Raw genomic sequence first — 13,174 nt, 5'->3', positions numbered from 1 at the left:
AAAAGAAAGAAAAGAGAAAGCGCACGTTTCTAATATGTTTAATTTCACAATGCTTGTGGGTATACAGTATTTTTTGTTGTTCCATTGTCTGTGCAGATATAGAGATTGTCTGGTTTGCCGACTCTAGAACACACAACATATAATTGTCCATGTGAGAAGCAATCTGTGTGTAGATCTAAACCGCACAATTCTAAAGATTGGCTCTGAGCTTTGTTGATGGTGATTGCAAACTCCAATCGAATTGGGAATTGCAATCTCTTAAATTGAAATGGCATATCCGTTGGAATCATAGGAATGCAAGGAATGAGGACATCATTACTTTTGAAAGGTCCTGTCAAGATTGTTGCTTCTGTGACGTTGCTCATTAATTTTTTTACTGCAAGCCGCGTGCCGTTGCAAAGCTTTGGCTGGTTGATATTTTGCAACATGATAATTAGCACGCCGATTTTCAATTGCAGTACGTGCGGTGGCATCCCTGGCAGATTGAGTGAATTAAAAAATCTGTTGGATTCATAGATTCCATAGATTCATAGATTAGTACTAGGCTAACTCTAATTAACCGCTATAATTAATAATAATTAATAATTATTAGGATAATTAACCACTTCATCTGCTTCCACAACAGTGTCGACGGACTTGTATGTGACTGCCTCGCTTTGAATGTTAGACTGAATAATATTGTTAAGTTCATAGACATCTTTGTTCTTGGCCACAAGAATAGCTCGTTCAGTCAGCCAATCGTGATTCTTATAATTGGTTTGAATATTGGGAAATACTTTTTCAACCAATTCTTCTTTTGACGTCACTAAATTGCAGAAGTTATGAGGCAATGAAATTCGTCCTGAGGTCAGATCAACTGGCACCTTTCCATTCCCAATTTCCAGCAATTGATGTGAGAATATCTCAGCTGATCGATCGTTTTGCAGCTGGACACGCATATTTGTAGTTAATTTTAACGTCTTTACATGTCACCACAAAGTAGAGTATTTCAGGAAAGCATTTATTTCGTCCACTGGTGTTGATCGAGGAGAACGAAGCAGATCTGAAGCTGCAGAATGCGATCACCGTGCTCGCAACCGTGCATCCTCAAGTCTGGCTGCACGTCGCTCTGCTGCTTCCTCGGCATGTATTTGAGCCATTCTTTGTCTGTTTCGCTCGTTCACTGATGCCCGTTCTTCCTCAGTTTGATTTGCAATTACTCGTCGCACTGCTTCCGCTCCGCTAGTACAACAACCTAAGTTTGATCTTCTGCGAGGCATTATTTGGATGAACTAAAGCAGATCGATTGCACTGAAAAAGAAGAAAGAAAGTTATAACAAAAACATATAAAATTGCATATTTGTATACAAACATATAGAATCCATAGTAGGTATATAAAAACACTCGCATATTCGAATGCAACGTGTGACATCTATATAATAGCAGGTATATAAAAACACGCGCTTATTCGAATGCAGCATTGTGTGAAAATTTCAAAGCAATCGGTGAAGAGCTTTAGGAGATTTAAGATTTTGAACAAACAAACATTTACAATTTATATAGATTAAGTATAACTGAAAATAGAGAAAAGATGGAAGTACTATAGTGGAGATGTTCATCATTCACACTGCCTCAGTGTCATATTGTTTCTTTGTCTGCACATACCCTCACTGACAGCTTTCCAGAGCTCAGAATTCCTTCCTTTGACTCCCTGCCATAGGGGAAGCCTAACCCATGTCACAGGAAGTCTGCTGCCTAGTCTTTTAGTGTCAGCAGTAGGAATCACATAGTTGAATCTCCTCAGCAGCCTACATTGATGGATTACAGCTTCCAGACTCAGATAAGATCCCTTTGGGAACTACTCTTCCTCTTTGTTATACTTTTGATTTCTGTGTATCAAAAAAATATCTGTGTATATACGTGTGTGTGTGTGTGTGTGTGTGTGTGTGTGTGTGTGTGTGTGTGTGTGTGTGTGTGTGTGTGTGTGTGTGCATAGTTTCCTTTTTTTATTTTGATACACTTGCTATTTACTGCTGCTGTTAATTCCTCTGGGAATTCTAACTTACTTCTGTGCTGTTTCTGTGCTTTAAGGGTTTTTTCTAAAGTATTTTATGACTTCTGGGAACTGCGGTGGTGGTGCTGCGGTAGCGTTGTCGCCTCACAGTAAGACGTCCTGTTCGATTTTCAGCTAAAGTGTCTTCTGTGTGGAGACGTGCGTGAATGGGCGTACCTTCATTGAAGGTTGTGTGTCAGGGCTGGCAACTCGGCATGTAAAAATCTACTGCCAATCATTAGCGGACCGGAGTTCCACTGTGGCAACCCTTAACCGGGAAAAGCTGAAAGACACAACAACAACATTTTATGACTTCTGGGAAAGTGAAGTCTTCTTTTGTCATTTGAACACTAGGGACTCCCTCATGCATGTAGAGCCGTAATTTAATCACAACTGTTGTTTCTTTTATCTGCTTCATTTTGATGTTCTGACAAGTTGTTGTGTCTTTTGGCTTTTCCCGGTTAGGGGTCGCCACAGTGGAACTCCAGTCCGCTAATGATTGGCAGTAGATTTTTATGTGCTGAGTTGCCAGCCCTGACACACAACCTTCAATGAAGGTACGCCCATTCACGCATGTCTCCACACAGAAGACGCTCTAGCTGAGAATTGAACAGGGCAATGTCTTACTGTGAGGCGACAATGCTACCGCAGTGCCACCACCGCAGTTCTGACAAGAAAATATTACATTTTTCACTTTTTTCATTTATATGATCTTTACTACTGATTTAACATTGCTATATCTGGTTTTATCATTAAATTGCAATTTATTGCAAATTACTTTATTTGCATTTTCTGTGGAGATTTTTTTTCTCATTTCTGACAAGGGAATCTCTAAGTAAACGATTACTGTTTTAAAATATTTCTATTTGATTTAGGAGCATATATTTGATTTGTTGGCACTATTTGGACGTGAATTTTACTTGGTACTGTGGCTGTGTGTACTGTTCTTTACTACACAGTGCAGGTTGTAGAACAAGGCGTATCACATTTTAAACTGTTTTATGGTATATTTTATGTAACTGAACCCTTTTTCTCTTTGGGGAGATAGTTTATATGTTCTGTTATTGCTGCTCTTAATAGTGTCAGCGTATTATTCTGGCTGGTATTTTATTCCCCTTGACTTGATGGATCTTGATACAAGTTCCCCTTTTGTGCCCATCAAATCCAGTTGTGCTTAAGAAATAAATCAATAAAAACCTGCCTGTGGTTTGTGAATCTTTTGTCACCTTAAGCCATCCTGCAGACCACTTATCTTTTTCCCCATCACCCTTTGGTGTGAGCCCTTAGCCCTCTATGGTATGGGAGTCAGAAACATCTTCTAGGGTTGTTCCAGTACCTGGTTTAGGTACAGGCAAACCAAACATTTTAGGAGCAGGAGGTCAGAAACATCCTCTAGGGCTGTTCCAGTACCTGGTTTAGATACAGGCAAACCAAATATTTTAGGTGCAGGAGAGGTCTGTAGTAGGAGACCCCTTGCCAGACATAATACTCTGTCACCAGATATTTTATCCTATAATGTAGTTCACAATAAAAAGAAACAGAAACTTCAGCACACTGCAGACAATCAGGTTATTACCATGCATAGGGCTGATGTGGTTTCCATTGCTGAGTGGTTTACTGTCAGCTATACTCAAGAGACTATGCTCCTGTTCAGAATGACTATGAGGCTACTTTCTCTGGAGGTCACTCTATGGCTGCAAATTTTGATGGCGACTCTGATGCAGACAATAGCGAGCCCTCTGAGTCTGTCCAGTCTGATTCCTTGGGAGGTGAACAGGTTCAGAAACCCAAGTAGGTGTTCATCTTTCTACAGGTGCCAGTTAGATTTAGACATGTATTTGACTGGAAGTAATCGGGGAGCTGTAGTAGAGAGTGGCAAAGTTTATGATTTTATTGATGAGATTTCAACTGTTTTGGCTGTTGATCCTCTGTTACCAGCCTTAGACAATGTCAATAAAATTACAAGTAAATCTCCTTTGGCAAGTGAACCAGTTCCTAAAAAGGAAGTTTATTTGCAATGTACTTACAGTTTAGTTGATTTTTCTGTATCTTTCCCTGGGAAAAGAGGTATTGTATGAATGAAATTGTTTTTAGTAAGACTTAGGTTTTGAAACATACTTTGAGAAATGTCTTGAAGCTGTGGACACAATTTCTTGAAATGCAACAGCAAACTAATTCATTGGGGTATCTAGAATGTTTCACATGCCTAGGTTCTCCCCTAACAAGGTGTTCGACTTCAAAGGGCAGCGCAAACACAATTCCTAGTGTTGCAAGAGTCAGGAACCCAAGAGAAAATGGCAGGAGGATGAAACTTCCAAGCTGAATAAAATGGGTTCCTTTCTTAAAAAGGATCAATCCCCTGCTAAAGAATGACTATGTCAAGATTTGAGCATTCTGTCCGTTCCTCCTGCCCTCCTCACCTTTTCCCTTCCCTCAGCCATTCATTCAATGGAGCAGCCTGAACACAAATACTGTCAAACAAATGGGTGGTGAGAATAATTCAACCGGATACTCTTAGCATGGACAGAAAATCCTCCTCCCTTCAGGGGAATTCCCCCCACACCCTTCAGTCCAGACACATTTGTTCTCTCCGGTGCTTCTAAATGTGTTACATGCAGGGGTTGTAGAACCAGTTTCTGCACCACAAAAAGGAAAAAGGTTTTTACTTCAGATTCTTTCTGGTACCTGGACTCTAAAAGCATTCTAGTGGCAGCAACCTGGTCCTCTGTTAATACATTTACAGAGCAGTGCATTCTGATTTTTTTTCTCAAATTCCAGAGCAGACTTTGTGAGGACCATTCTCCAGGGTCACCTGAGTCCCTATTCTTCCACCTCCCTGGTAGGATAAGCTTTGGGAATCTACCCATATGCCATTGAGGCAGTGTGAATGATGAACATAGTACAGTTGCATAATTCCTTTTCCTACTTACCTGTAACACTAGATATTCAAATCTCACACTGTCTCAATGGCAGCACCCACTCCACCATCCACCTTATTTTATATATATATATATATATATATATATATATATATATATATATATATATATATATATATATAAAATCTGATGGTTTCCAATCTTTCTGTGTTGTGGTTGTTGGCTTTGGTTATTGGTGTTGGTGTTTTTTGTCTACAGATTGGTTGGTTTCAGACAATTTCTTCCTACTTAGCACTAAGTGAACTGGTGATGGAAGGGGCTTAACGAAAACCCTATCACGTGGAGTCAGGTGAGGGAATTCTAAGCTCTGGGAAGATGCCAGTGAGGGTTTGTGCAGGCATAGATAGAACCCATATGCCACTGAAGCAGTTTGAAATTTGAGTATCTACTATTACAGATAAGTAGGACTTGTGATCTGTACTTTTTGTGAGAATGTCTCCATGACAATAGAGTGTTGATATTCTTTGTTTCATTTTTTTTTTCCTTTTGGTGTAACTACTGCTTCCCTTTTCCCTTTCCTTTATTATTTCCTCTTTGTTTTTTGCTCTTTAATATGTTTGGTGAATATAAATCTAATATAAAAAATGTTTGTTTTGACAGGTCCTCGGTGAGAAATACAACAGTGCAGATGAAGAACAAGAACCACTGTTGCCTAACAGGTTATAGTTTGCAATGTGAGCAATTAACTGCAAAATGTAGCAATACTTGAATTGTAAATAGTAACATTATTATAATATTTGAATATGTTTCTCTCACTACTGTGCTTTGTGTTTTATTGCATCAGTAGGTTACAACATGTTAACTTGCTTTACAGTTGAAGGTTGTTGAGACTGTTTTACTAAATCGACTTCTGCATAGATTCAGGTGGAGGTTCACTAAAACAGCCATGCATTAAAGTATTGCATATTTATGTAACACTGTAGTTGTCTTGTGTTGTTTCTGAAGTAACATTCTTTTAAATTTTCTCACAAGAAAATTGCTTCTATGTGACAATATTTGCTAGACTTAACATCTGTCAACCAAGTTCATGGCATATCTTACTGTAATGCCATCAGTACTTCCACATGATGGGCTCAGCAAATTCATGGATCAGGGCTGTCATTGCACTGTTTTTAAAATGTTGGATATTATAGTCACAGATGTCATATTATTGATGGTGTAGTAGTGAATAAGAAATAGTTGTAGCATTGAGTCCTTTATGACAAAACCACACGATGCTAAGTTCCCACAGAACTATCTGATATATGCATTTTAAAGCTGTGAAGTACAGGTGCCATTGCCATGTCCTAGTTTTCAGTGTTTGAATGGCCGCAGATGAACTCTTTGTCCTTATCCATCCATGTTGTTAGCATGTGTCATTGATACTTTTAAGATGTCTATTTTGCTCACCTAACAACATGTTATCATTTACACACAATATTTTCCCAGGTACACACTTTCTCATGATTTAATTACTTTTTGTTTTGTTTATCTTGTTGATACTCTTCAGTAGGCAACCATGAAGACTGTGTGTGCTTTTGAAGCAGATACAGAAGAAATGCTTCCACAGAACTAGTTGAGTGATTAGTCTTCAAATATAATTTTAGATTCACTTAGCCTGTATGTAACTTCAGCTTAAACAAAGAAATCCCATGCTAAACATTGTGTAGTCTCACTTCTGTAGTAGTTAAGAGAATTGAACACTAGCATCTGTTACATAATTCTCAAACAATTTTATTTTAGAATCAGACTTTGTCTTAAGGTATTAAGATTCAATAGTTTCAGGATTTTTTTCTTTAAGAATGGTGAAGGTAATGGAAATCTAGATTGAGATTTTTTTCTCATTTGTTGAACGTGCTGGCAGGCGTTCCGGTCTGGAACATTAAAATGTCTGGATAGAGGCAATCTCTCTTTAAAAAAAACATTGTTTGATATCCCCATACTCCTGCTCTCAGAAAAGCAACAGAGATGCAAAATGTTTCTTTCTGTCTTGAATTCTGTGAAGCTGTTGTTTCCTTTCATATAGCATAGGATACAAAGATGTTGATAATGAAGTTCTTACATTAAGTACCAAACAACTGATGTATTCCAAGTGCATACCTGCAATCATCACATAATAAGTTAATAAGCACCACAGTGACTACTTTTGTATGGCAATGCCTGTTTGATGGCTGCTAGCTGTTAAAAATGACTCACCATCTACTTGATAAGGTTGAAAGCTCATCAATAATTCTCTTTGACTTTTCACATTGTTCAGACATGTGCATTGAGCATACCTTACAACCTCTTACAGCAAGAAATCTGGACAAAGCCATAAATTATGGGGGGGGGGGGGGGGGGGGGGCAAAGGTCCAAAAATAAGAACATTTATTCTTGCAAACTTAAAAAGTTGATAGCATAACAGGTTTCACATTAACTTGAATTTTCTGAAGAGTATGAAGTCCGGAACGCAAATGTCTGTCATTATTTTCTAACTTTAATTTTCAATGACTTTCCAATAACTTGCCAGGAAACCACAATTTTATGAAAAATGGACCAAAACTATGAGACAAAATTCTGGACGTTCTGCAAAAATCTGTACAGATGAGAGGTGTGGCACTGAGATATCTGTACCTGTCTGGCACAAACATAATGGCAAGTTTAAAACTAAATCATATGTTGGGACTACCACATTAGCCTAACTCTGTAACAAAAAGAAGAAGCTTTTGGTCATCACTAAATGAAGTCCACTTCATTATGGAAAGGATTTTAAACTGGTAGGTCTCTCAAACTTAACATTAGGAAATGTAAGGCCAACTACAAACTAATTCAAAAAACAATGATAAGGCCTTTTTCAGCTATAGTGTGAAGCTTAATTACAATGCTGTACTGAACTTATATGCAATGATGCCTCTTTTTGTGATCATAAAGACATTGCTAAAATATTTACAGACAAATGCTTTTCCAGTGTCAGCCCACCCTGTTCTCATGCACACCATTTCTGAGATCAATGTGGACTAAGCCATTTTGTCAGGTTTCCTAAATGAATAATACTACTTCCAAAGGGCCTGACAATATCCCTGGATGTTTCCTGAGAGGCATGACGTCCAACTGTACAAACCCCCTTAATCATCTCTTCAACCTGAATCTCTCCACTAGTTATGTCTCTGAGATGTGGAGAATGGCAGTTGGGGTACTCTTAAATATAAAGGTGTGGTCTCTCGACCAATCCTAAGAATTACAGGCCTATTAGTCTCACCAGTGTTATTTTCAAGGGTATGGGACATATAGCTGAGCTAATAAATAGTGATATAAGTGATCTTATGTCTTTGGATATAGACCATTTCCACTTTGCAAAAGGAAGATTATCTCTTATTAATCTGGTTTGAGAGGGTTACTGAGGTAATGAAAAAGTGATATACATTCCACACTGCTTATGTAGACCTTTTCAAGGTTTTTAACACTGCCTGCCAAGCTGGGATTATTTAAAGTCTTCCAACTCAGCATTAACCCGTACATATTTCTACAGATAGGTTATCATCTGTCTGACAGAACTCGTATTGTTAAGATCAGGGATATTTGCTCTAGACAAAAAAATATCACCAGTGATATCCTGCAGGGCTGTGTTCTAGAGCCCTTCCTCTTTGATATTTATATTTTATCTGACTTAGCAGCCAATATCAAGGGACTATGGCTAACCAAGTTTGCTGATTGTGAACTTGGGAAAGTTATCAAATCCTATTCTGAAACTGAAATCCTCCAGAAAGGGCTGGTCCAAGCAAATGATGAGGAGGTATTAATCACAGACTGACTCTCAACACCAAGAAAACCAGCATAACTTCCTTTGGTAAATATAGCACCAATTCTGCTTACCATATAGGTAACATTCTACTTATTTTTATTGGTCAGCCGTGGTTGGTCAAAAGTGCAGTCTGTTCAAATGTGTTTTGTTTGAATTACTTCTCAAATGAAATGCAGTTTGAATAGAATTAGTCTGGAACTTGTCCAAGATTGATGAATACCTGAGATAAGGGGATTCCTCTTTTCTTTGGTATTGTGTGATCTTGTAGTTGATATATTTAAGTTAAATGGGGTATGAGAAATGTCTTATTTTCTGCAAAGTGCCTTACTTTGATAATTCCGCTCTTTGATGTATTTTACATCAGACAACAGAATTCAACATGAGTGGACTTCAGTAAAATGCCATGAGCCCAGTTTGACACTGTTATCAGGCTCTTGAGTATATACACTGTTAACAGACTCTGCTTTGACCTCCACATTTTAGTGGTGGTTAGAATATCCTTCTACCTTGCACAGTTTATCCTTTGTAGTATCTCCTCAAAATCCAAAGAGTTTATATTCCCAGTTTCTTCAGCACCTGTCCAGCCCATCATTAAATATAATACACCCTTTAAAATGCACCTTGCTGAACAGCTAAACCAATTTCAGTGACCTTAACATTTCCTTGCCATAATATGTCACAGCTGATGACATACTTAGCTATTCTGATATACTAAATCCCTCTCCCTTTGCTCATTGTCATTCAGACTCCTGAGGGTGATCTCTGCTTAGCCTTCTGTGCTATGAAAAACCCAACATTTTTGAACTCCATCACCTTATACCCACTCTTGAGACCTAAACCTGTACTACTACATCAGCAACACCAGACTACATGACAAATACCAAATCCAACATATCCTTCATTTCTGGAATAGTCTGCCTTTGTGTTATCAAACAAAATACTTCCTTAGGAACCTTTAAAGCCTGTCTGGGTGACTGGATGGCTGATGGTAATTTTTAATTGGGTAAATATGGAGAAAGTCTACTTAACATGGGGCATCATTAGTCTCACCTGCATTGTGTAATATGGCTGAACTTCTTGCTGATCTCCAGTGTCTGAAAGTTTAATAAGCACCTATAAGTCTATGAACATTATTAATTAGCATCAATGGAGGGGTCCTTGTATAAGGACTGACCACAGTTTGGTTTTAAACCTCAAGACAAAGTTACAGAAGTCCGTGGCTAAGGGAACACTGAGCATATGTCTAAGTACAGGTCTAATTCTGTTTTGAAGTTCTCAACACCCATGGTGCTTCTAGTTGTTCATCTGACAAACTGTCATTGTTTAATATGAGCCATTGTTCAGTCCTCATCCCCCAGAGAAGAACTGGCTTGCTCAGTCATGTGCCCAATCGGCACACATTTTTAGAGTGGGATTTAGGGGTAGCCACCATCTTTCATCCCACACTGAAGCAAGATGACATCGTTCAAGCATTATGAAAGAGGGGGCCCTACAATAACTGATGCTTGATTCAAGGCTAGAAGACTCTTAGAGGGACTGCTTCATTTTGTTGTCATTCAGGTTCTTACATTATGATCACTTTATTGTGAAATAGAAGATGTTATTTGATCCTATCTCGCCTACATTCTGTACTGATGGGTTCGGAGCCGACCCCTCGGCTCCGACTCGGCACGCTATGCTATAGAGCGAGGCCTCTTATTGGCTGAGCTATTTCTTATCCCAGGATGCACCACCACTAATCCCCCAGATCTCGTTTGCCGCTTACAAGCTTAGACGTGGTCTCAACTTGGCTGGGCTAAGTACTAATTTATTTAGGCTTTTCCTGTCAGGAATTTGCTTGCTTTGAACCCAAAAGCTGTTTTAACAGCTATTATTGTGATTTGAGTGGTTATTGACAGTTTTGTGTAGAAATTTGTGTTTTTCGCCAAGGGAAGGTTTCCCGTTTTTAGTTAGAGGGGCCTTCCCCTGTTGCCTTTCTGTGTGGAATATTTTGCTATCTTAGTGTTTTATTGTGGGTCAAGTACCCGTTTAAGTTAGAGGGTCTTGACTCTCTCTCTCTCTTGTTCTGTGTGGAATATTTTCTTGTATTGTGTAAAAAAAAAAAAAAAAAACTTTATTTTTTCTGTTCTAAACGTTAAGTTTTGGTGTTTCTCTTTAGACAGGTGTGCTTTCTAATTTACTCATGTTCAAAGAGCATAAACCCTCCGGTTTTAAAAAATGCACGAGGTGTAGTTTTAAGATGTCCATAACGGACAACCACTCCTCGTGCGTTTACTGTTTAGGCGCCAAGCACCTACAAGAATCATGTAGCGTGTGTCACGCCTTCTCATCAAGGGTCCTCCAGGAGAGGAAAAACAAATTAATCCTTAAAGGATTAATCAAGCCATCCTTCGAGGAGGCTTTATCTTCGTCTCCCTCTCCTTCAAAAAAGAAGAAAGCGTCGGCTCCGACCAGCCTGTCGGAACCGACTGCTAAAAAACCTAGGCAGACTTCTCCATCGGCTCCACGGACTTCAGAGCCGAGGGCGGAACGGTCTGCCTCGATGCCTCCAGCCTCGACCCCTCTGGTTTCGGAGCCGAGGACTGGGGCATCGAGAGGCGGGTCACCTTCATCGGCTCCACTGATATTGGAGCCGTTGAGGGTTACCGGCTCAGACTCTTCCCTTTCGGAGCCAAAGTCCTTATCGGCACAGAGGGAAATTGCCTTGAGATCTCCCTCGGAGCCGATAGTGGTAGAATCCATTCGGAGCTGGTCCCCTAGCCCTTTGGATCCGATGGAGAAATCGGTTCGGGCCCGATCGGTATCCTCCAGATCATCCAAGATGTCTGATTCGGACATCGACAGGGTGCTCCTAAGACTTTTCCAGTCTCCGGTGTTCCAAAAGCTAGTCTCAGCTCCAGCCCATTTGGCTTCGGAGCCGATGGTCCATCTTCCTTCTATGGTTCCTCCTCCAACAGCCTCGGCACCGTTGGAGCCGGTGTTGGTGGAGCCGGTGGAGGTTTTAGGGTCGGGCCTGACCCTTACTCCAACTCCGGCTCTTGGGTCGGAGTTCAGTAAGCGGACTTCTTCCGTCAGCCCCGGGGGGGATGCTTCGGGATTGATGTTTTCGGTCCCAAGTCTCCCTCTTGGTGCGTCGGCGGCGGGAGTGCCGTCTACTGTCGTGGCCACGGAGGTGGGACCCTCCCAGGATTCTGGTGGTCCCGCCTTCAGGGCTATGAGGAGTGCGTTAGCCAAATCTTCTTTGGCCACCTCCGCGGTCTCCCCAGCTCCTTCCCTGCACACTGAGACTGGGTCTTTGGCAGTCCCCCTGTCCTTAGACAGCAGAGCCCCGGGGCCTGAGGTTACCCCCACTGGGGTTTCCCCCCCTCCTGGAGGTCCTTCTGAAGCCTCTTCGGAAGAACCCCCCAGGAAAAGATCGTGCAAGAGGAAGCACGTTGACTCCCCTGATGAGTCTCTTGCATCAGACACTGATCTCAATGATGCAGAGGGGTCCCCTAAGTCGTCCTCGGATGATGTCTCCTTTGCAGACATCCTGGAAGCCCTTAAACAACGAGGCGGCTGGCAGTCCAAACCCCCTTCTGCTGATGAGTCGGTGTTCCTTAAGGCCTTCGGGGCTCAGCCCTCCGCCTCCTGGGTGTCTCCGCCCTTCGATGAGCTCTTGGACTTGATCTGTCGAAGGGTGTGGGAACACCCAGACTCTGTGGAACCGGTGCCTGCTCGTCCGAATAAGTTCCTTTTGGCACCCCCTGAGAAAGAATTTCTAACCAAAGGTGTGGCTGTAGATGCTTTGGTGGTGGCATCTGCTACCCAGCAAGATGTAGCAGAGGCTTCGACGTCCGTCCATCCTCCTAATAAGGAGTCTAGGAGCATGGATCGGTACGGAAAGCGCACCCTAAGTTCAGCGGCCTTTGCATTAAGGTCCTTGAACTACCTTACGCACTTTACTAGATTTCAGAGGGATCTGATTAAAGAGCTTTCCGATACCCTCTTGGATAACCTGCCTGAGGAGCTGGCCCAGACGGTTGGCTCTCAGCTGGTTACATTGTCGTCCATCTCAAACTCGTCCATGAGGCTCATTTCTTATGCTGCCGAAGGGGCGAGTAGAGCGGCGGATACAGGCATTGCTCTACGGAGACAAGCCTGGCTCTGCCTGTGTCATTTCACGGAGGCCTTTAAGTCTTCCTTTGCCGACGCCCCCTTTGATGGGTCCTCCCTGTTTGGACCCAAGGTAAAGGACACACTGACCCACTGCGAACAGGAGGGTAAGACTCTGACTGCCGTAGGGGCATGATTTTCCACTCCCTTTCGGCCTTATCCCAAGGCTAAAAGAGGAGGGAAAATGTGGTTCCGCAGATCTCAGAAGCCTTACCCCTCTCAGCAGGATGATCCCCCTTCCAGAGGCAGGGGAGGGGGAAATTCTTCTGGAAGACGCCGTCCCAGAGG

General features: G+C 41.4%; 1 protein-coding gene across 3 annotated transcripts in view; it reads left to right on the top strand.

Annotated features, from left to right (window-relative positions):
- SLC18B1 (solute carrier family 18 member B1) overlaps positions 1–5,886 on the top strand; it is a 1,776,356-nt gene extending 1,770,470 nt beyond the window's left edge. For all 3 annotated transcript variants that reach the window (XM_044063787.1, XM_044063796.1, XM_044063806.1), the window contains exon 14: positions 5,572–5,886. In XM_044063787.1, the coding sequence (XP_043919722.1) occupies positions 5,572–5,680 (109 nt within the window). In that variant the 3' untranslated portion in view covers positions 5,681–5,886. The remainder of the gene's footprint in view (positions 1–5,571) is intronic.
- The last annotated feature ends 7,288 nt before the right edge of the window (positions 5,887–13,174 follow it).

This window comes from Protopterus annectens, chromosome 1.part0 (assembly GCF_019279795.1).
Source record: "Protopterus annectens isolate FY-2018-M chromosome 1.part0, PAN1.0, whole genome shotgun sequence".
NCBI lineage: Eukaryota > Metazoa > Chordata > Ceratodontiformes > Protopteridae > Protopterus > Protopterus annectens.
Note: the sequence above shows the minus strand (reverse complement) of the source record. Positions and strands in the feature narration are given on the sequence as shown.